General features: G+C 42.2%; 2 protein-coding genes across 2 annotated transcripts; one reads left to right on the top strand and one right to left on the bottom strand.

Moving 5' to 3' along the window:
* The first annotated feature begins 466 nt into the window (after positions 1–466).
* On the top strand, positions 467–10,654 carry LOC117269035 (GTPase IMAP family member 8). The gene is made up of 6 exons (XM_033645851.2): positions 467–932; positions 1,738–2,293; positions 3,760–3,857; positions 4,027–4,158; positions 4,409–4,999; positions 8,899–10,654. Exons 1-6 carry the CDS (start codon positions 902–904, stop codon positions 8,970–8,972), a joined length of 1,482 nt encoding a protein of 493 aa, XP_033501742.1. The 5' UTR covers positions 467–901; the 3' UTR covers positions 8,973–10,654.
* A 10,738-nt stretch (positions 10,655–21,392) lies between these two features.
* On the bottom strand, positions 21,393–24,315 carry atf4b (activating transcription factor 4b). Its single transcript, XM_033645873.2, has 3 exons — positions 24,159–24,315; positions 22,902–23,357; positions 21,393–22,799 (listed from the first exon to the last, which is right to left on the bottom strand). Exons 2-3 carry the CDS (start codon positions 23,254–23,256, stop codon positions 21,793–21,795), a joined length of 1,362 nt encoding a protein of 453 aa, XP_033501764.2. The 5' UTR covers positions 23,257–23,357; positions 24,159–24,315; the 3' UTR covers positions 21,393–21,792.
* Between the last annotated feature and the right edge of the window lie 887 nt (positions 24,316–25,202).

Here is a 25,202-nt window from a genome sequence, read left to right as displayed (position 1 = left end):
TTACTCACACTACAGTGACAGTGCTTTGAGTTCAGTGCAATTAGATAACGTCTTGCAGTCATCTGCTATTTATGGGAGCTTTAATGTATTATGTAAGATGTAGCTGCATGTCTTATATCAATATTTAAATTTATTCATGCAGTATACATACCCCCCCTGCCTCCCTCACAATGTTTCTGTGTCTGCAGGCATCATATAAATAGTAGTGTTTGTGCATGATGCAGCAGCTGGGGAATACATCCAGCTGTAAACAGAGAGAGAACACTGTGCTCCCTCTCTATCTCTCTCCCTCCCTCTCTGTCTATCCATCTTTCTATCTGTCCTCCTGACTGCAGTCTGCATACAGTGCCACACTCTTGCTGCTGCTGCTGCTGCTGTGTGATACGGGCAAGTGGGAGGAACAGCTTCCTGTGTTTTGACTTAAAAAAAAGAAATGACGAGACATCTTCCTGGAGCTGCTGCAGCAGGGGTGGATTTGGCTTCCAGACTCCTGCATTGCACAATCTTTCCCCTCTGCTTGGACAGATAAATAAGACGGAGGAGACGGGGAGAAGCCACAGAGGAAAGGACAGGGAAGAGCCACAGTGGGGTGAGGGGGTGTGGAGGATAATAGATTAAAAAAAAAGGGGGAGAGAGAGGGGGAGAGGTTGAATGGCAAAGGAGGTATGAGGAGAGAAAGGGAGGCAGACACAGGGAACAGAGGATAGAGTGAGTTCCACTGCAGTAGAATGAGGGTGAGAGTGAAAGAGAGAGCCAAGAAGCATTCGAGCTGCCAGCCTTTCACACACCACTCAGGATCCGTCGCTTTCTGAAGGGGCACGAAGAGGAATCCACCGTGGAGGCGAGAAGGAGAAGGAGGAGGGGGGCAGAGGAGGAGGAAGCCAGAGGTTCTACACACAAGATGGCTGCTGTGTCCTCTGCCTCTGACACTGGTGAGTGGGCTTTCATCCTTTGCTGAACACCTTGTCCCCGCAGGTTCCCCCCTCCATCATCACCATCCATTCAGTCAGGCACAGCATCAGGCGTAATCCCTCAGAGCCATTTCATGTTGGGGCCATTCACAATGCTGGGAAACTGTTGCTTGAGTCAACTTCCTGTGTTTAGCAGCTCACATGGAAAGTGTCAGCAGCCGTGAGTAACGGGGTAAATCAATAAACTTCCCTCTCCTCCCTCTGTGTTCTCCCCTCTTGTCATCAGCACAGAGTGCTGCTCCTCTCTCCATCCTCCGAATATTCATATTCTTTCACAATGATTGACCAAAACATTTGTCCTCTTCATGCAACTTTCACTAAATCATATTCTGTCCACATGCCTTTCTTTTTGGAAGGAGTCCAAGGTTCCTCCTCTCTGACCCAATTTTTTCCAAAGGCTAAGGACAGAGGAAAACAAAGAGGAGGCATGCTGGGAGGAAGGCTAGGGGGAGAGAAGGGGGTAAGGACAAGAGGCAGTTAAGGAGAAGAGGTATAAGGTAACAAGGAGCTCAGATAAGAAGGGCGCAAAGAGGAAATCTGAGTGAGGAGAGGGATAGGGCTATATGTTGCAGTGGAAAGAATGAAGTTTCCTCATCTCCGGAAAGCACTTTGTGGACAAGGCAATCCTTCAGAGACAGAACAGAATAAAGGATTAGGATCATTTCCTCAGACGGCCAACTGCTTGGCTTCATGCAGCAGTCAGACAATCAAACTTAAATCCATCCTTGTGGGCAACCTCCTGTCTAATCTCTCTGTGTCTCAACAGGGGACCCCAGGGGCCGCCACCCCCCTGAGCGCAGACTGCTGATCCTCGGGGGGCCCCAGTCTGGAAAGACCTCCACCGCCAACAGCATCCTGGGCGACGAGGTCTTCGACGCTGGGACGGAGACGACTCACAGCAATGTGGGCCAGACGGAGATCTACGGCCGACGGGTCACTGTGGTGGACACGCCGCCGTGGGCCATCCCCAACGACCCGGAGGACACTGGCGAAGCTGACAGCAGCGACAACGCCGCCGCAGAGTTGGACAACCCACAGCGGCCGGCGCCGAGCCTGGACAGCGAGGGGCCGTGCATGGGGGCCATTCTCTGCCCTCCTGGACCCCACGCCATCCTGCTGGTGGTGTCGGTCACCCAGCCCTTCACTGACATTGAGAGGAGAGCCGCGGAGGAGCAGCTGGGGGCGCTGGGTGGGGGGACCTGGAGGTACTCCATGGTGGTGTTTACCGGGGTGGACAAGCTGCCGAAGGGGGTCTTCATTGAGGAGCACATAGCGAACACTGGAGAGGCCCTGCAGTGGCTGGTGGAGAGATGTGGAAGCAGGTGCGATGTTTACCTCGCTCTTCTTTCTTTGAGTTCACAAAGGTCTGCTGTGGCGAGTCTCTGTTAGCACAAAACAATCACAAATATTGTGGTTGGAGAAAAAACCTCTGGGAGCAACTGGCAAAATTTTGGGAGTTCTGAAGCAACTTGAGACCAGTTCAGACAACATTTCGGCTAATCTCTTTAAACAGATATCTGCATATGAATTCACAGAAATTAGAAGAAAGATTTAAAAAACGGTAAATTGTCATCACACAATAGTCGATCCATTCTGAGATTGTATTTCAACCAATGCTTTCCTCTTATTTTGCTCTCCACATGAACTGTTCACCTGCAGACGATCAAATCCCACTCAAATGTGATTCGTCAATACCACTAAAAACAGAATCAGAACGCATCTGATAGCAAAATCTTATACAGTTGCCTTCAGATTCTGCATACAAAGTGGTGTAGTGGAGGGTGCCCACAGATATACGGGGTATACCCTCCTCTTTTTCTAGCTGTTTACAGTATACCCACCTATCAGCCAAAAAAGCCATTGGAATATATGGGAGGGTGTACCCACTACCTCCTCTGTAACCTATCCATCCACCTAGCAGTACACCCACCTCATTAACAACCACTACACCACTGTGCATCCAAATGCAGATCTGTTTATAGAGTGATGTCACGTGAGTCAGTGTCAGCGGGTCTGACGTCTAAAAGTTTGAAAATGAAAAAAGTATCTGGGGTTGTGGAGAAAGAAGTGAGCTTACAAGACTTTTGTAGTCCGCTCAAAATCAAAGCAGCAGAGGTCGAGATATCCTAACTTTTAGTCCACATTAATAACCTCAAGTTGCGGTACCCCCTGATGACATCACTATGACATCACCAGGGTATTTTTTTTTTTTTTTAAACGCTCCCTTCAGAGCCGCAGAATACATTAGGGACTGTACACATGCCACGCCTTTAACCGCCTGGAAAACACAAGGTCGGGCGCTGTGTGCGACTCTTGTGCCTATTCTGTGCCAACTTTCAAGGCGTCGAGACAGATTGCATTTGAAGTTGCCAAGCAACCATAACAAGCACCGTAGCATGGCCTACTTACATGACATCCTGAGTGCAGAGCTGATCGTCTTCCAGGCGTTGTTTATTAAGTGTGTAGGTGTATTTACCACAGATTGATATTTACGGAAGAAGCGAAAGATGTCTGACGACTGTGATTGGTTGTTCCCCAGCACGTAACGTGGTGCATGCTGCTGCATTCCATAAGTTGAACTCAGGTGCTCAGAAACGCGTGTGCAACGCTCTGGTGTTTAAGCGCAGTTGCCCTGCATCTATATTGAAAAAAAAAGAATCTGAGGGCACAAAGAAATGCGGCATGTGTACGTCCCCTTACACAACATGACTCATCATGATGACTAAAGTGAACTATATCTGGAAATTGGCGGAGTGTTCCTTTAAATTGTTTTTTCCCTCACCTGCAGGTACCACGCTTTTGATAACACTCGGAAAGACACAGAAGACAACACGCAGGTCCCCGAGCTCATGGAGAAGGTGGAGGAAATGATCACTGACAACCAAGGTTTGTTTTTCATACTATGATCACTGCATCTCTCCTGTGCTGTGATAAAGCAAATAAGCATCCCCTCTGCACTCTCTATATTAATAATCACTGCATTATTAATGAACACACCAGTTGTGTTATAGACCTGATTGAAGACAGTGAATAATTCATTGTCACTGTCACGCAGGCTGGTACTTTGAGGTGAATGAGTTGATTTTACTGGAGGAGGAGCAGGCCAGGAGAGCTCTGGAGGAGGAGAGGATGAGGATGGAGGAGCATGCCAGACAGAGGGAGCAGATGATCGGAGGGCCTCCCAGAGGTATGAGGGGACTGCGTGTTTGTGTCACTGTGTGTTAGAGTGTGTGTAGGTGAGTGAGTCATGCGTTGAAGGAGAGAGATGAGTGCATATGTGTCATAATGCTGCTCCAGAGGAAACTGCAGAATTGGTGTTCTAGGAAACAGCTTACTCATCCTAGGCAATCAATATTGTTTTTCTTTGTCTGTGTTTTAATCTTAATGGTGTCTCATTCTCTCACACTCGTCCTTTGTCTGTCTTTCATGGTTTTCAGAGCTCAGACTGCTCCTGTTAGGCTGGAAGGGTGTTGGGAAGAGCTCAGTGGGGAACTCCATCCTGGGTCGTCGGTACTTTGAGTCAGGCCAGGAGACAGAGCTGTGCCTCAGGAGGCAGGCGCTTGTGTCCGGCCGTCGGATCACAATTGTCGACACCCCAGGCTGGGATTGGTTCTCAGTGAGGCGGACCCCGAAGCGTATCCGCCAGGAGTCCCAGCGCGGGGCTGCCCTCCTGCGACCTGGACCCCATACCCTGCTGCTAGTCCTCCCCGTCGTGTCATCCCTCACCGCCAGGAAGAGGCGGACACTCCTGGCCCACATAGAGACTCTGTTTGGGGACAGCGCGTGCCTCCACACCATGGTGCTGTTCAGCTGTGGTGATTGGCTGGGCCGCACGCCCATCGAGGAGCACATCCTTAGAGGAGGGAGGGAGCTGCAAAGACTACTGGAATACTGTGGGAACTATTACCACGTCCTGGACAGTAAGACTCCTGGCAAGGACAGGAGTGTGTCAGTCCTACTGGATAAGATAGAGGAGATGATCAGAGAGAACGGGGACAAGGCCTTCCTCCCCATACAGACTGAGTGGTGTAAGTCACACAGCTTTACTTTCATATGTAGTCTGCAAAGTTAAAGGTCCAGTGTGTAGAAGTGAAGGGCATCTATTGGCAGAAATGGAATATAATATTCATAACTATGTTTTTATTAGTTTATAATCACCTGAAAATAAGAATCATTGTGTTTTTGTTACCTCAGAATGAGCTGTTTATATCTACTTATGGAGTAGCTCCTCTCCAAGACATGTTTCTGTGGGCCAGAATGGACAAATCAAACTCTAAATAGGGCCATTCATGTTTTCACATTTGCCAGCTTAGTTCTCCTACAAGTTTCAGTTCTGCAACCTCACTGCAAAATGCCACCACATCCTGCACACTAGACCTTTAAAAACGGCACTCAGCTTGGGGTGCTCAAAGTGCCAAAAACTACATTTTAAAAACTTAAGAGCAATGTCTCTTTCCAGAAATCATGACCCAGGTACTTAAGATAATCCACAAACCTTGCTGTGAGCAATTTCATGTAGAAACTATTTTCTTTCCTACCAAACTACGCCTGTCAAACGTATCACCGAGATAAGATATTAATGGCGTCCTCCTCGGCTGAGCTATAATATTAGCTAGCACACAAGTGTATGAGTAGTTGGCTGGTGCCGTATGAGGAACCATTTCCTTTCTATTGAACTACACCCACCAACCATATCACTGTGCAGAACAGGCTGTTCTCATGCATTGTTGGTACATGTACTCACAAAAGTAATACACCACGATTCATATACAGTACAGGCCAAAAGTTTGGACACACCTTCTCATTCAATGCGTTTTCTTTATTTTCATGACTATTTACATTGTAGATTCTCACTGAAGGCATCAAAACTATGAATGAACACATGTGGAGTTATGTACTTAACAAAAAAAGGTGAAATAACTGAAAACATGTTTTATATTCTAGTTTCTTCAAAATAGCCACCCTTTGCTCTGATTACTGCTTTGCACACTCTTGGCATTCTCTCCATGAGCTTCAAGAGGTAGTCACCTGAAATGGTTTCCACTTCACAGGTGTGCCTTATCAGGGTTAATTAGTGGAATTTCTTGCTTTATCAATGGGGTTGGGACCATCAGTTGTGTTGTGCAGAAGTCAGGTTAATACACAGCCGACAGCCCTATTGGACAACTGTTAAAATTCATATTATGGCAAGAACCAATCAGCTAACTAAAGAAAAACGAGTGGCCATCATTACTTTAAGAAATGAAGGTCAGTCAGTCCAGAAAATTGCAAAAACTTTAAATGTGTCCCCAAGTGGAGTCGCAAAAACCATCAAGCGCTACAACGAAACTGGCACACATGAGGACCGACCCAGGAAAGGAAGACCAAGAGTCACCTCTGCTTCTGAGGATAAGCTCATCCGAGTCACCAGCCTCAGAAATCGCAAGTTAACAGCAGCTCAGATCAGAGACCAGATGAATGCCACACAGAGTTCTAGCAGCAGACCCATCTCTAGAACAACTGTTAAGAGGAGACTGTGCGAATCAGGCCTTCATGGTCAAATAGCTGCTAGGAAACCACTGCTAAGGAGAGGCAACAAGCAGAGGAGATTTGTTTGGGCCAAGAAACACAAGGAATGGACATTAGACCAGTGGAAATCTGTGCTTTGGTCTGATGAGTCCAAATTTGAGATCTTTGGTTCCAACCGCCGTGTCTTTGTGAGACGCAGAAAAGGTGAACGGATGGATTCCACATGCCTGGTTCCCACTGTGAAGCATGGAGGAGGAGGTGTGATGGTGTGGGGGTGTTTTGCTGGTGACACTGTTGGGGATTTATTCAAAATTGAAGGCACACTGAACCAGCATGGCTACCACAGCATCCTGCAGCGACATGCCATCCCATCCGGTTTGCGTTTAGTTGGACGATCATTTATTTTTCAACAGGACAATGACCCCAAACACACCTCCAGGCTGTGTAAGGGCTATTTGACCAAGAAGGAGAGTGATGGAGTGCTGCGGCAGATGACCTGGCCTCCACAGTCACCGGACCTGAACCCAATCGAGATGGTTTGGGGTGAGCTGGACCGCAGAGTGAAGGCAAAGGGGCCAACAAGTGCTAAACACCTCTGGGAACTCCTTCAAGACTGTTGGAAAACCATTTCAGGTGACTACCTCTTGAAGCTCATGGAGAGAATGCCAAGAGTGTGCAAAGCAGTAATCAGAGCAAAGGGTGGCTATTTTGAAGAAACTAGAATATAAAACATGTTTTCAGTTATTTCACCTTTTTTTGTTAAGTACATAACTCCACATGTGTTCATTGATAGTTTTGATGCCTTCAGTGAGAATCTACAATGTAAATAGTCATGAAAATAAAGAAAACGCATTGAATGAGAAGGTGTGTCCAAACTTTTGGCCTGTACTGTATATGAATCGTGGTGTATTACTTTTGTGAGTACATGTACCAACAATGCATGAGAACAGCCTGTTCTGCACAGTGATATGGTTGGTGGGTGTAGTTCAATAGAAAGGAAATGGTTCCTTATACGGCACCAGCCAACTACTCATACACTTGTGTGCTAGCTAATATTATAGCTCAGCCGAGGAGGACGCCATTAATATCTTATCTCGGTGATACGTTTGACAGGCGTAGTTTGGTAGGAAAGAAAATAGTTTCTACATGAAATTGCTCACAGCAAGGTTTGTGGATTATCTTAAGTACCTGGGTCATGATTTCTGGAAAGAGACATTGCTCTTAAGTTTTTAAAATGTAGTTTTTGGCACTTTGAGCACCCCAAGCTGAGTGCCGTTTTTAAAGGTCTAGTGTGCAGGATGTGGTGGCATTTTGCAGTGAGGTTGCAGAACTGAAACTTGTAGGAGAACTAAGCTGGCAAATGTGAAAACATGAATGGCCCTATTTAGAGTTTGATTTGTCCATTCTGGCCCACAGAAACATGTCTTGGAGAGGAGCTACTCCATAAGTAGATATAAACAGCTCATTCTGAGGTAACAAAAACACAATGATTCTTATTTTCAGGTGATTATAAACTAATAAAAACATATGAATATTATATTCCATTTCTGCCAATAGATGCCCTTCACTTCTACACACTGAAAATAAAGAAAACGCATTGAATGAGAAGGTGTGTCCAAACTTTTGGCCTGTACTGTATAACCCATGTAATCGGGAAGGTTGCCGTCATGTGGAAAGAGTAGTATAAAGACCGAAAAGTCTGTGTAAGGACGCAAAATAGGGTGGTAGACCAGTCAAACTACACAGGACTTTCCCCTAAGAGACCTGTGTTTGTAACTAAAGTATTTTAAGGTACGTCGTCACCATGTTTCTTTTCCTAAACCTAACCTACATTGATTTACGTTAAGTATTTAGCTTCATTCATGAGGCACTTATTTGTTATATGAGGATGCAGTGCAGAGAAGGAAGAGTGCATCTACTCATGGACAATTGGCTTGTGGTTGTGACAAGATATGCGAGATGTAAACATTAATGTCGTCCTCCTCAGCTGAGCTGTAACGTTAGCTAGCTCAGTGGTGCTAGGTGAGCTAGCAGTAGATGCACGTTTCCTTCTGCGCAGTGATACGGTTGGCAGGTGTCGTTTGGTAAAAAGATAATAGCTCCTACATGAAACTGCTCACAACAAAGTCTGTGGATTATCTTGAGTAACCAGGTCATTATTTATGGAAAGAGACACTGATGTTGAGTTTTTTCAAATGTTTGGCGTGGCAAATGAGTGCCATCTAGTTCCATTATATTAGCGAGAGGGCCAACACGGTTACTCACACTGAAACAATCTAGACTGATAAATAGCACTACAGGTAAGAGGGAAAATATGTATTTCAGAGTTAAGGGTGAACTCGTCCTTGAAGTTTGTGTGTCTAACCACTGAAATATTATATTATACATCTGTCTAATATGCCTGTGTTGTGTCTGACAGTGAGCGAGGAGAGCTCTTACTCCTCCGACAACACCGAGCCCGAGGACGACTGTCGAGGATGCCAGCTGCAGTGACACCACCGCACTAAAAAGGCATGTGGTCCAGCTTTTTATCCTCATTCTGAGTCTTTGACAGGCCCAAACACCACCTCACGTAACTTAAACCTCATCTTGATATCCCAGCACCAACTCCGAAGAGTCTTAGGGGAAACAAACGGCTCGGACTGGGCGAGTCTCGACATGAGTAGCTCTTTGTTAAAAAGACCAAACTGATCGCTGAGCAAAACCTCGACCTGGACTGAAAGTGCAAAGACACTCTCCTCGAACCAAAAGAGGAGGAGAAATATTCTGCTTCTGCTTCAAGGGACCAGAGCTCGATCCCTGTTTGTGAGCATGTACACAACTGCTGCTAAAGAGACCCTGTTTCAACACTGCAGAGTAAAGAATTACTCATCATCGTTACTATGTTTTCAGACCGCACTGATACAAGTTGAAAGTATAAAAAATGAAAATCAAAAGAGGACAATATTTAGTCAGATTTGATGGTAGGACTTATGTCTGCAGAACCTTTGTCAGTTTTGGTTACTGGAAGACTAAGAGTATGTGTGACTTGTACCACAAATTGGGGCTGGATTTTACTATATAGTCATCCCCTTCTATATAAAGTGCCATTTCTGTCATTTTCTTTGAATCAGTTTGAACCAAATGGGGATTGAACCAATCCAAAATGTGACAAGTGCAGCAAACATAGTGATGTGTACTGGAATCTGTGCACACACACGTCAAAAAAAAAAAAAGCTTGAGTTGCTTGTGCACTCCCGTATCATGACAGTACACATTCAGACATGAGTGATATTAAAATTCTCGTCATAAACATTTGATTCGTTTCAGCTCAGGGAGTCGGGGCCAAATTGCTTCCTCCGGGGCAAATCTGGTACATTTACAGAAATGCTGATTAATGCTGATTGCTAAACTGCAGAGTCGCATATTAATTCAGAGTGGAGGGTTGTTGGGTTTTTTTTTTCTGGGAGGATTTGCTTCAGTTTGCTGGAAGTGAAAGAGAGTTTGCACTTTGCTTGTGATTGATTCCTTTGGTTCTCCTGTGCTGAAAACTGAATCCATCCCCAGCAGTAAATACAGTCACAACGAGCCCACCTCTGCTGTAGCATCCGTGCTCACCTGGAGCGTGAACAGTTACAGGCCGTATTGAAACTGTGTGCAGTCTCAGATCCCTGCGGAGCAGCTCAGGCTGGCTCGCCGTTTTCATGCATCCAGTGCATTTATTTATCGACAAGGTAGATTCAGCTACGTGCCTCAGCATCAAAGCGTGAGAGTGGGAGTACTGTGCAGCCCTGCGGCAGGGCAGTATCCTATAGGCTACATCAAGCTTTCGCATGCTACTGAAACAACATAACCTCATGAACCATGGGAGCTCACTCACATAGGGCTTTTACTACCTTTTCTACATCAGTGAGACATCTGTATCTGACATCAGCTGCGATGTTTTTCAAAAGATTAAAATATATATACTCAGCTCTGAGAGGCATGTTAAGACGACGCATGCAGATAAACGAGTGCCTATAGAGCTGAAGGCAACCTCACTTCTTACTCCTCTGACTCTTGCTTGAGAAAGCCTATGTGAACCTCTGGTAACGACATCACATCCGTCTACCTTTTACGACTGCAAAAAAAAGATAAAGTGTACAAAAAAAAAATCACACTCTGAAAGGTACGAATAAAAGCATATATGATATATATGACCGACACCACTGCCATGCTGTAAAATCTTATTTTCTACAAATGATGTAGCCTATAAAAGAAACCCTGACACTGCGTCCCCTCTGCTTTACCGCCTCTGTGCTTCATCTAGTGATGTAGGCTACCGCAGCACTTTGTGTGACGAGCATGACTTTACAATTTGATATGAGGATGTTTCAAACATTCATTTGGAGTCTTAGAGTCCCACCTCACTTGTGAATATATTGTATAAGTCGTGTATATTTACAGTGTAAGACATGTTGCGTTGTAACGCTTTTAGCGGAGCATTTTGCACTGTGTAAGTTCGACCACTTTACCGTGGCCAAAGTGATGTTACTTCCTGTGTGGTCCTTCCTAAATGGTGATTGCATCATCAGTACTTTGCTCATCCTCAGACAACAATAAAAGATATGGATATATTGTTGTGTATTTTTGGCCTTCATCTTATTATTTAACTATTCTTTTTATGTGTTGTGTGCTTTGTTCCAACTGACAGACTCAAGTACTGTACTTAAGTACAAATTTGAGTGTTTCCATTTTATTCAGCTTTTTATTTCTACTCCACTATAGACCTATTTGTCTGACAGCTTGATTTACTTTTCCATCCCCGTCCTGAAGCAGTGACACCATGTATTTCCACGTGTTGACTTTGAATGTTTGTGATAAGTGAATGACGAAGTGCTCCTTTATAGGCTGAGAAAATTCTCCTACTTCTTAAAGGGACAGTTCACCCCAAAATCAAAAATACATATTTCTCCCTCTTACCTCTAGTGCTGTTTATTAATTTAGATTGTTTTGGTGTGAGTTGCAGAGTGTTGGAGATATCGGTTGTAGAGATGTCTGCCTTCTCTCCAATATAATGGAACTAAATGGCACTCGGCTTGTGGTGCTCAAAGTGCCAAAAAAGTACATTTGAAAAACTCAACATCAATATCTCTTTCCAGAAATCATGATCCGGTTACTCAAGATAATTCACAGACCTTGTTGTGAGCAGTTTCATACAGGAACTGTTTTCTTTCTACCAAACTACACTCGCCAACCAAATTACTGCGCAGAAGGAAGAGTGCATCTACTACTTAAGGTCCTTTGCAAACTGAGTCTGTTTTTTTCATCTGAAATTGTCGCAAGTCTAAAAATAAATACGACCTCACGTTGTGTCAATCATGTATCAGACACATGATTGTGTCAATCATGTATCAGACACAATGGCAGACTCACAAATGCAAACAGACGAAATCCAAAGTTCAGTGTTTTTCATACAGTCCGAGTGAGTACACAAAAGGCAGTCAGCACAGGCAGAGGAAACCAAATCAACTGGCAAAAACTCACTGGTCTACATATGAAAAAAGGTCAATCTCACGTGGAATACACACAAGGAATAACACCGAAAACCTCACACGAAGGACAAGACAATCTAGCAGAGAACAAAGGGAACAGACTTATATATACTCTGACGGGGGATAATGAGACACAGGTGAAAGCAGTCAGACAATCGGGGCAGTGGGACACTTGACAGGACATGGAGAGACAAATAACAGACCATCAAAATAAAACAGGAAACAGAACATCACATTCAAATCCTGACATCATGTTTGCACACGGAGTCCAAAACTTAAGTCCGTCATTCCGGTTTTCAGAACAGGTTCAATTATCTGTGTTTGTCGCATCTGTCAGAGCCTTTAGAGACGTTTGACCAAGACTCATCATTTCAAAACTCAGATAGCTACGTTCAACAGGTCAGATAGTAATATTCAGGGTGGATGATGATGAAGAGGGGGAGGATGTGGACAGCACACAGAATGTGCAGGACAGCTCCGCCCCTTCATGCAGCTGCGGTGCCAAATGAAAGACAGGGAGGGAGTGATGGCAGCCAGATAGGTAACTCAAGTGGAGATAGGCAAAGAAGGAAATATGTCTTTTCATTTTGTCCTGTATTGCAAATTTTCACAACGAATAGAAGAATAAAATGCATCAGAGTCAGAGTGCAAGGTTTCTGTGTTTAATGATTTTCTTTTCATATGACGGATTAAAAAATTGCATCCACAAAAAACAGACTCAGTGTGCAAAGGCCTTTACTCACCCAGCACCACTGAGCTAGGTAACGTTACAGCTCAGCCAAGGAGGACACCATGAATGTTTACTGCTCTAGCTGTCACGAGCACGAGCCTCTCGTCTTTTAGTAGATGCACTCGTCCTTCTGCACAGTGATGCGGTTGATGGGTTTAATTTGGTAGAAAGAAAATAGTTCCTACATGAAATTGCTCACAACAAGGTCTGTGGATTATCTTGAGTAGGATCAAGATCAAGATTAACTTTATTGTCGCACAGAGAGGGAACTTTTGTTCTATACTGCAGCCGTAGAAATACAACATACAACACAGTACATAGACAAATCAACATCATACCCATCGTAGCATTAGGAAACACAAAATAAATAAATAAATAAATAACATCCTAGGCTAAAAATACCTCTATAAAAATGCAAATCGTCATAATCCAGTGCCAGATCTGGATTTATCTGTCATTGTTTAAAAGCTTTATAGACAGAGGTATGGATGAATCCTTAAAACCAGGTCACCATTTCTGGAAGGAGACACTGCTGTTTACTTTTCAAATGTATTAATTTCCTTGGTGCCGAGTGCCATCTAGTTCCATTATATTGGAAAGAAGACAGACACCTCTATGGTTGGTATCTCTAAAAAATCTAAAAAAAATCAATCTAAAATTAGAAACACTCATATCCAGTGATGAATTTAAAGGCATCATAAAGAATGTAGTGATAGAGACATGTGCTTGTTTCTCTTGAGAGGCCACTATGTTTGAATTGTGGATTTTTGTGTTATATGTTGTATTTGTTGCATTTTAATGTGTTTTGATTGGCTGCTCGGCCAGGTCTCTTTTGTAAAAGAGATTTTCAATCTCAATGGGACTTCCAGGTTAAATAAAGGTTAAATAAATAAATTAATGGCACTACAGGTAAGAGGAAAAATATATTTTGTGGTGAACTGTCCCTTCAGGCTTAATAAACTCTTTAAAACCCTCTTGGATCAGCTGGAAAATGCATCATTGCAAAGCTGAAAGCTTCATAAAGCTGTGTGGTTCTCTCAGGACAGTGATGCTACAAACATATGATGATTATATAGACTATGATGCATTGCTGTAGATTAAACCACCCAACAGTATACAACAGTATACATCTGATAGAACTGCACAATGAGCACTCTAAGTACATTTTGCTGATTACACTTACAGACTTTTACTTATGTGGAACTTTTACTTGTAGTGGAGTAATTTCACAGTGTGGTATTAGTCTTAGATTACCAAAAATTAAATGTCCAGCTGAACTTAATGACTTCAGACCAGCAGCCCTCACCTTGCACATCACGAAGACCTTGGAGCGGCTGATTCTAGGCCTACTGAGACTTGAGTAACCCTTGACTAACCCTAACCCTAACCCCAAAGACAAACTCTACCCCCTGTAGATTGCACACAAACAACACGTTGGAGTGAACGATGCTGTCCTCTACATGCTTCACCGTGCCCTGGCTTATCTTATGAACCTGGCGCTTATGCGAGAATCATGTTCTTTGATTTTTCAAGCGCATTCATTACCATCCAACCCAACATACTCAAAGACAAGCTCACAGAGATGGCAGTGGATCCTTCCTTTATCTCCTGGATCACAGATTACCTGACAGGAAGGCCACAGTATGTCAGGTTGGGGAACTGTGTTTCTGGGACATTAATGAGCAGCATGGGGCTCCACAAGGGACTGTCCTGGCTCCATTCCTGTTCACACTGTACACGGTGGACTTCCAATACAACTCTGAGTCCTGCCACATCCAGAAATACTCGGACGACACTGCTATTGTGGCGTGTATCAGGAATGGGCAGGAGTCTGAATATAGGGACCTGATAAAAGCCTTCAGTGACTGGAGTCACATGAACTGTCTCCTCCTGAACACCTCAGAGACCAAGTAAATGATCATCAAGGTGGTGCCAATGGATAATAAGTTGGACTGGTCTCTAAACACAGACGCTCTCTACAAAAAGTGGCAGAGCCGCCCCTGTTTCTTGAGGAAGCTCAGATCTCTCGACATCTGTAGTAAGATGCTGCAGATGTTTTATCAGTCTGTGGTGGCAAGTGTGTTGTTTCATGCTGCAGTCTGCTGGGGAGGAAGCATCAGACACAAAGATGCAAGGGGGCTGGACAAACTAGTCAAAAGAGCCGGCTCTGTGATTGGAGTCAGGTTGGACACACTGGAGGAGGTGGTGGAGAGATGCACACTGAAGATGTTCGAGGCCATCATGAACAACCCAGATCATCCACTCCACAACACCTTGATGGAGCAAAAAAACTGTGGTGGACGGCTCCTCTCTCTTCGATGCAGGACAGAGAGATACAGAAGATCCTATATACCAACAGCCATCAGGCTTTATAATTCTTTGACATATAATAGATAAACTGACAGATAATTGAATTTCCCCTTGGGATGAATAAAGTTATTCTTATTCTTAGTACTTTTAATTAAGTAAATGATCTGAGTACATCCTTCAACCACTGTGCAACACTATTTCCATGTATGCTGCATTCAAAGTACATAACTCTGTGGTGGAAGTAGCAGTTGTGCTGTATCGTCACCAGGTGGCACTGTACAAAGCAGATTTGTCAGCCAACATACACATAGAACACTAACTAAGAAATATGTTTTTAAAAACACTGTGAAATAAAACATCTTAAGTATTATCTTTTATACAATGGCAGACAAAAACACCTTTACTTCAGTCAAGGCTCAGGCTGAACAAAGTATCTCCAGGCCAGAACAACAACACTGACAGCTGACACACACATGCAGAGAGTCAACTGGCTTCAAGTTCGTCTGTGGTGTGGTGTCCGTGACCCAGCGACCAACAATCTGCACAAGAATTCCAGTGGCTTTGTACGCTTGTACCCGAGCAAATGGCAAAAAAAAAATCTTGAGTTTTAACAGTGGTGCTCACATTATGTCATATTTGTCAGATAGCCCGCACGAAGTCTGAGTAAAGGGTCAATCTTCATGTTGCCCTGCATGTGTAGACAGTAGTCGCTTTTATTCATTGCATATTTGCATACTGCATATTCAGGTTCAGATTCAGACAACTTTATTAATTTGTATGAACAGCTTGCCTTTCACACATAACACACAGTAACATGTAGACACATAAATAGATGAGTAAAAATAAAAGCGATATAAGTACAATTATATTACAAATTACAGAGAATTGAAAAGACAAAGAGCAGAACGAACAAAAGATTTTGAAAACCGGTTAGTTTTACAAGCAGGTAAAGTGTAATGACGCCCTGATGGCAACAAGAACATGTCCAGAAGAAGCTAAAATACTTTTTTGTTAATTGCAAAAACTGGTCAATTCCCGTTGTGTCACTGCTGTGATGTTAGAGCAGATTTTAACAATGATATTAAGACTGTTTCTGTCTTTTAATGTGAGGCTGTGAAACCAGCAGATAAATGAAAAACACAGGAGGCCCTTAATAAAAGACTGATAAAAACGTCGGCGGATGATGGGACTGATAACATCAAATTTCAGATGTATTTGTAAGAGGTGACCCTTTGAAGATGCACTTACTTATGATGAATAATAATAAGGACATGAGTTTTTAAATTCAGATTTTTTGGGGGGTAGTTGGGGACCCCCCCCCCCCAATCAGATTTGGTCCCCCCTAATGTTGACTCCATCACTGCAGCCTTGCAAAGAAATGAGAGTACATAATGTACAGGGGCCATTCTGTGCTGCACTCTGCAGGATTTATTGATCTTTGTTCCCGTATATCTTATTGTCACCAACTCTACAATTAGGGAAAGAAGATGTGGCCTTTCATAGATATATATTAATAAAGTATTAACCTCCATTCTGCCTCTTTGCTCCCAATGAGGAGAGCAGTAACATAGTGCAAGGTAAACACAAATAAATGTCCAGAATGTGCCCACATTTCATCTTAATCCCAGCCAAAGGTTTACATTCCTCTTATAGTGCATGTTTAATAAAAGTCTTAAAGTTCAGGTCATCTGAAACCAAAATGAAAAATGAGGGCATTTACAGAAGCACGACTGCGTCCAAGTTTTGTTCTGGAGGAAATATTTTTCCTATTGTTAAGTGGCTCTGCAGCATCTTGACTCTGGCGTGCCTCCAGATAAAGATCGTCCCTGAGTTATCTGGACGGAAGCCTGAGCCAATTACAGTGTGCACAGCGGGGCCAGCTGTAGGCTGAACATTTTGGTTGGTAATATTATTCAAGCTGCGCCTTTACTTTAGGTCAGCACTCTCTTTATTGCTCTTGCACATGCTCTGCTATTCCCCCTCGGACTATGACAAATGCAGACGGTTACAGAATCAGAGTGTGTGTACACACAAAGGGACTGACTCAGGTTTTAGCATCGCTCTCAATGTACTTGCTAATTAATACACATAACAGCTACAAACAAGGAGAACAAAGCTGGACTAATACATACAGACAAGGCTATTATGTACACAAGACTGTGGGAGAATAGGGGTTTATATACATGTACAAATATATATTGAATTTGTTTTCTATTGCACATATGTTGCAGGTTTATGTTGTACCTTTGGACACAATGTTGGAAGCTCTGGATAAAAACGGTCCACAATACACTTATTCAACTTAAATGAATGAAGGTAACAATTTGCATGCATCTTTTTAAGTAATTCAAACTCTGAGTCAGTCCTATGGGTCTTTCAGTATCTGACAAACTCAGTTAGTTTGGAACAACCAACATGATTTGTTTTGACCTCGAAAAATGTAATTAAGGTAAATCAACTTAGTCTTTATCCAAATGTTGTGTTGATATTTAGTGGTCAAACTACTTTTTTTAAGATAACTTATTTATTTGAATTCTATCATAAGCAAAAATGTCAGAAATGTTTTGGATTTTGACCAGCTTCTTAAAATGATTTGTCCACTGACTTAAACACTTTAATGAAACAAATGTAATTTTCTAATACTGAAAACCTTAGAGTGCAGATAATAAATACAATTATTCTATCAAATAAAATATTTATTAAAGCTCAATCGAGAACAAATCTGAAGCTGAGTTTCCTAAAAAATACACTGCAAAGGGGCGTCGGTGGCTTAGTGGTAGAGCAGGCGCCCCATGTACAAGGCTGTTGCCACAGCGGCCCGGGTTCGACTCCAGCCTGTGGCCCTTTGCTGCATGTCATTCCCTCTCTCTCTCCCCCCTTCACACTTGCTGTCCTATCAATTAAAGGCTTAAAAATGCCCAAAAAATATCTTAAAAAAAAATAAAAAAATACACTGCAAAGTCAGTTTCTTTAGGTAAAAAACGATTTCTACTGACTATCACAAAATAAAACCCCAATTCTAAAAAAGTTGGGATGCTGAGTGAAACCTAAATAAAACACAGAACGCAATGATTTGCAGATTGTTTTTTAACCTTTATATAATTAAACACAGTAAAAAGACACGATATTTAATGTTCCAACACATTACAAAAGAAGTTTGGACAGGGGCATGTTTACAACTATGTTACGTCACCTTATTACCTAAGTGTGGGAACTGATACTAATTTAAGTTTTGGGTCAGTAATGATGTCTGGTCTAAGTTTTATGTGCATAACTGCTCTGACAATATGTTTGATGGAAAGAAATTTCATGTGTTGAAAACTTATTTTGCCCACTGTATAATTAAAAAGGACTCACAAATCATTTTGCTCTATCAAACTATAGTTGGACCATCTACCTCTCATATGAAGCCTTTATATAGCCTATATATAAATCCCCATCTCCATGGTCATATTCACAAAGAGCTGAAGCTGGTGGACAGGTAGAGCTGGGTGTCATCCATGTAGCAATGAAATTGAATGTTATATTTGTGGACAATACTGCCAAGAGGGAGGAGGTAGGTGATAAACAGGAGAGGTCCGAGCACAGAGTCTTGAGGTACACCAGAGGAGAGGGGGACTGGTTGGGATGTAAATGTTTTCAGTTGAACCAACTGAGTGAAACTTTAAACTGATGATGGTATGATATGACAAACTGACATAGAGCCAAAGCAATAATGTCATGTGTGGGCTTCGACTGTATGTTTTCTATCCTTGCGCCTGAGAGGCAGACTGATAGACACCACACATCCAGGATAGAAGATAAACTTAGTATCACCTTGTCCCTAAAACATCTCACTGGGGGGCAATACCACAACAGATACATGAGCAATCCTGCCTCACCACAGCCATGTGGTGTAATATACGTGTTATTTGTAAAATGTTGTATCGAGCACATTTGGATACCATCATTGTGTTTCTCCCGCTGGGCTGAGGTCAGGGAACAAGACTCTTTATAAAAATGTGAAACTGGTTTGCCTCGAATCTAAAAGCTCACATGACGGTCAGTCTGATTGGATGCATGTGTCTGCAGCACGCTGCCTGTCAGGCGGGCTCCATTATCCTCTCCACAGTTTGTTTGTATGAAAGAGGCTCCACTCAGATGGACAGCCACAGGCTCATTGTGATGGATTATCAGGGAGGGAACAAAGACTCTCTGTGTGTGGGTTGAGGTTACATTCTGAGCAGACTGAAAACACTCTCAATACTGTCCACACTAACACACAGGCTTCCTGCAGCTTCAGAAGACTTATTTTTTAAGGCTTTTATAAGGCCAATCAGGAAGAAATTTAGGACCAATTTTACAAAAACTAAATAAAAGGAAAAAAGTTTGCAAATTAATTTAAGGAAAAAATTATGTTAGCAGTTATGGTAGTGTCACAATGCATGGTCTGAAAAAAAATCATAAAATCCTACTTCTCATGACTTGGCATTTGAAGAATTTGAGATTAAAATTTTTATCACTAATTAATGTGTTATTTATAGAATGATAAATTTAAATGACCTTTAAAGACTTTAATGCCAGTCAGAAAGACATTTGAGACCAATTTCACAAACAAGGCCTCAAAAATTGGACAAAAAATAAATAAAAAATAAGGAAAAACTGATGTTACCAATTATGTTGAAATATCACAATGCATCATCAGAAAATAAATCATAAAATCCTACTCATCATGTCTTAGCAATGTTCTGACTTTTCAGAGAGTAAGATTTTTATTACCAATTAAGGTTTCATTTTTAAATTAATACATTTATAAGACTTTTTAATGCCACTCAGACTGAAATTAAAGACAAATTTTATAAACAAAAACTGAAAAAACAAATGAATAAATAATTAAATTATTAAGGAAAAACCATTGTTATCAATTATGTTGGGATGTCGCAATGCAAGGTCAGAAAAAAAATCATAAAATCCTACTTCTCATATCTAAGCAATCTTATGACTTTTCTGAAGGTTAGATTTTTATTACCAATTATTATCTTATTTTTAGATTAATACATTTATAAGACTTTTTAATGCCACGCTGAAAGAAATTTATGACCAATTTTACCAACAAAAACTGAAAAAATCAATAAATTAATTAGGAAAAACTGGTGTTACCAATTATGTTGAAATATCAAAATACAAGGTCAGAAAAAATATTTGTAAAATCCTACTTCTCATGTCTTTACATCTCAAAACTTTGAGTAAAAATTTTAATACCACTTGAGGTCTTATTTTTAGATTTATAAATTTAACAAACTTTTTAATGCCACTCAGACTATAATTTAAGACCAATTTTACCAACAAAAACTGGGGAAAAAAATTAAAATAACAAATTATTAAGGAAAAATGAGTTCTCAATTATGGTGAGATATCGCCATGCATGGTCAGAAAAAAATCATAAAATCCTGCTTCTCATGTCTGAGCATTTTGAAAACTTCAAGATTAAGATTTTAATTACCAATTATTGTCTTATTTTTTGAATAATAAATTTATAAGACCTTTAAAGACTTCAGTGTCACTCAGAAAAAGAAAAGAAAAGAAATTTGAGACCAATTTTACAAACAAAAACTCAAAAAATGAGGAAATGTATTAAAAAAATCAAGGAAAAACTGATGTTACAAATGTTGAATATATATCATATCATAGTACAAGGTCAGAAAAAAATCATAAAATCCTACTCCTTGTCTTTGCATTAAGACTTTAAGATTTTAATAACCAATTGTCTTATTTTTAGAAGATTTATGACTCTAACGCCACTTGAAAATAAATTTAAGCCTGATTTTACAGACAAAAATTGTAAAGACAAATTTAAAAAATGAAGCAAAAACATTTGTTACCAATTATGTTGAAATATCAAATAGGTCAGGAAAAAAAAAATCTGAAAAATTCTTGAGTTCTCATGTGTCAGCCTTTCAAGACTTGTTTTTTTTAAGGCAAGATTTTTATTACCAATTAAGGTCTTATATTTAGATTAATAAATTTGTAAGACTTTACAGACTGATGCCACTCAGAAAGACATTTAAGATCAATTTTACCAACAAAAACCTAAATTAGAAAAAAGATTTTATTTTAGATTAATAAAGTCAGTGCCATATAAGATTTTTAAGAATACACTGGAACTCTGACAGCAGCAGAGCACAACTTCACTAAACTCACATTAATGACCTTACAAAAATGTGTCCACTATAAAGACTACCCTCCAGAGTTGGATGACACCATTACATTAAGTGATGCATACTTTTAGAGACTATTAAGACTTATTCAGAGGAAAAAATGCCCACTTGCCTCCCACTATTCATCACTGCTGCTCCAGAAGGAATCACACCAAATGACTGATTAGTTTTAAGACTCTTTATTAAGAGATAATACAGGTGGTCCGGTTACTTGATAATACATGATTTTTAAAATACATCTACTGGCAGGTTACTGGAGGTCCAGAGATACAAACAACTGTACAAACATTACACACAAGTTTATATACTGAATGGAAAACACTTATTTCCATACATCTACTCTACACAAGACAAAAAGTATGCTATAGTTAATACCAGTGTTAAATATTCAAAAAGGAGGTATCCTCAGAGATTTAATCAGATTGTGGATCCAAGACATGCTGTGAGGACAGAAGACAAACTTTACTGATAGTTATTTGTGCGTAAGAAATAAAATCTGCCCAGACAACTTTCTCAATTGTCACTTCTGGTTACACATCATCTGTCATTGTTGGGTCCGACCACTAGGGGTCAGCACTCAGACCTTTTTTGGTCCTGGCCTGGCGGACTTCATCCATCAGCTCTTTGAGGTACTCGATCTCCCTGGCCATGGACTCAGCCTTCTCCCTCAGCTCCATGTTCTTCCTCTCCAGGTGTGTGTGCTCCTCCAGAAGGGACTCCTGCTCTGCTTTCTTCTTCTGCCTGTAACGCGTGGCAGCCGTCTTATTCTGCTCCATCTTCTTCAGTTTCTTCGCCTTCGGTGCCTTGAAAGATGCCCTTTCCTCTCCATCTGCACCCCGCAGGGACTTGACTTTGACACTGGTGGCACTGGTAGATGGTGGACTAGGTTTAAATGCAGGCTCAGGGTACGGTCTACTTCTGGAAGACTTCTGTGGAGGGGAGGCGGGAGGGGAATGAATGATCTGTGGCGTGGTGGTTACAGTGGTAGTGGTGATACCAATTTCATCTTTGGGAGCCAGCACAAGGACGATGCGGGTGGGGGAAAGGGAGAGCACGAGTCTGGGGACAGGAGGGACGACAGAGGCTACCACCGGCTTCACCTCGCTCTCTGAGACGTCCACTTCGCTGCCCAGGTCCAGGGTGTAAGCTGGGGAGGCGGGAGAATGGACCTCGGGGGAAGGTGGGTCTGGAGAGGCAGGCTCAGATTTGATTTCCAGCTCCTGCTGTGGCTCTGGGACACACATGGGAAGGCAGGGAACATCCTGGTCATCAATGCAGGATTCGAGTTCATCAACTGGAATGACTGAAGGAACTGAACAGACAGTGGGAGGAGTAGAGGGAGGGGGAGGTATGCTTGGACGAGTAACAGAGGGAGGACTGGAGAGCACAGGAGTTGAGAGAGCGGGCATTGGGAGGGAGTCGAGCTCCATGGGGCAATCCAGGGAGGCTAGGAGGTCTTCTGGAGAGCTGGGGGACTCTTCAGCAGAATCGCAGCCAATCAGGGAGTCCAGGTCAAACTCGCTCAGATCCACCTTCTCAGCCATCCAGTCCAGGTCACCAAACACATCCTCTGTGGAGGCAAATGAGGCAGCATATTCATCAGTCTGTCTACACTGAGAGATGGTGCTCTGTTAAAAAAAGTGATTCAATTTTTACTTTACACCATCATTACCTTTGACGTCATCTGAGACTGCCTGTCTCAGGTGACCAGGGTGGCCCATCCAGGGGAGGGAGAGCAGGTCAGACTCCGTCCCAGCTTTGTCCCCCTGGAGGAGGACGGCCGACGGCGAGGGAGGAGGAGAGTAGAAGGGAGGAGGAGAGGAGGAAGAGGACAGCGATGAGGAGGTGAGGGGCGACACGGGCGAGGTGTCCCCCTCCAACGAGGTCCCTCCTCCTTCCTGTTGATCTCCTTGGTCAGGGCGTGAAGATAGGAGGCTCATGGCGTCAGCCGTGGGAGAGAAAGGTCCCCAGAGAAGGGCCTCCATGTCTTCCAGGCCAAACTGTGAGCTTGTCATCGTCATGGTCATAGTGGCTGTTGTTGGTCACAAACGGTGTGCGTGACGGTAGGAAGGTATCGAAATCTTTTATGCTGTCGAAAGCAGCAGTGGTGAGGGTTTCCACAAAGGACCTGAGGGGGAAAGAGGGCATTGGTGGTGAAAATCTGAACATCAATGTAATACAAATATTCTTTAATTAGTAAAACCCATTGAAATATTTCATAATTAAGACTTTAAATGTGTGTGCTGTTTGCAAAAAGACATGTGTGGATAAATTATAAATATACAATATATTTTTTAATGATGATTTTGCGTTGGATGACAGTAACAGTCTCAAAAGGAAGTCACATTGTGGCCCAACACTGCCCCCATCACTGCAGTGCTCCTGCTGCACATCACGTGTTCCCACCCAGCTACCAGTCTTGTGACTCTGCTGACGTCACTGTCTCTAGACAGGGTCACGGAGTACGTCACCTCCCCTTTTATAAACAGCTACACTTTTGTTCTCAGTCTGCCGAAGCGACGCCGCCATTTTGACAAAAGGAGGAAACGAACCATTTTCTGGCTGCCACGTTGACACTCATGACAATAACACAGATGTTTTACACAAATACAAACAACTCGGTCCTTCACGATAAAATTAGCTCAAATTGTCTCGGTATATTGAATAAAACACAAAATATTGACATTTCATTTTTAAGTCAGATGTTGCGTCATCTCAGTAGCTGATTCTGTATTTAAATAGTATGACAACGTCACTTTATTAAACTATTCCACGACACATAAAATCAAATGTAAATGTCAAATTAATTTTAACTGGGATTTCACGCGGTGCCGCTTCGTCCTCGCGGACACGTCAGGCTGCCGAGGCGCCCAGCCATCGTAGGCCTGACAGCTGTCATCGACAAAACGTTATAAAAATTAATACTTACGACATGTTTCTGAATATGAAGTGACTCAGTGCACTGGCGGGATGCACTGTTTTGTTGGCGGCTAGGTCGCGGCACACTTTTACACTGCCATTTCGGCCAAAAGAGCGATGTTCAACAAATGCTGCCTCTTGTGTCGCTGTGCCTCTGGAAGGAAAATGGCGCACGTTGTGGCGCGGTGGTAATATAGTTAAAGCTCAGAGTGGAGGTATCCTTCCGCGGCGGCCACCATATCACTCCACCTATGTTTGTGTTCCACATTCCATGCATAGTTGACTGTCCTCCTAAGAAAGTAGTCACTGTACCTGGTGTTATTCTGATTATTTTGATGATGAGAGTGATTTCTATTTATTAATTCTGAGGTTTTATAACAATCACAACAACAATCTTGAAGTATTGATGTAGGAAAATCAGTTAATGCAGTGCTGGACCTAGCACATTTGGCACCCTGGGCAAATAGTAGTATCTTTGATTATATCTTTAATTTTTATTTCATTTATGACTGACAAGCAGAGGTATGTGCAGACATACTGGATATACTTACCCTTTGTCTGGCTGTTTACAGTGTATCCGCCTATAAGCCAAAAAGACATTGGATGAGTGTCCAAGGGTTGAGTCCTAAGACCTGGAAATGAGTTGGCATTTTGCAACCCACCCTCCCTGAAATAAAGTCTGTGGTTAAGACAAGCTGAAGAGACTCACGTTTTGCTCTACAACGTATAATACATCAATAAATGCTCCACCAGTGAAATTTGAAGCTTATGGGCTGAACAGGACATTGTCACCTGCAGTGCATCCACGATTCTCATGCATAGTTAGTCTACACTGCTATTTATCTATATTCATATCCATTATAACCGGTCATTTATTCCATTGTGCACTTTAAATACCAGACGCCTCTTAGTCCAGGGCTCCTTACATTCTAAGTGTGCTTTTATTTATCTGTATGTACACATGTATGTACATATGTACGTACACATGTATGTACATATGTACATATATACATATATATATATATATATATATATATATATATATATATATATA

This window comes from Epinephelus lanceolatus, chromosome 18 (assembly GCF_041903045.1).
Source record: "Epinephelus lanceolatus isolate andai-2023 chromosome 18, ASM4190304v1, whole genome shotgun sequence".
Lineage (NCBI taxonomy): Eukaryota > Metazoa > Chordata > Actinopteri > Perciformes > Serranidae > Epinephelus > Epinephelus lanceolatus.
The sequence above is the reverse complement of the archived record's forward strand: the minus strand, read 5'-3'. Positions and strand labels throughout refer to the sequence as shown.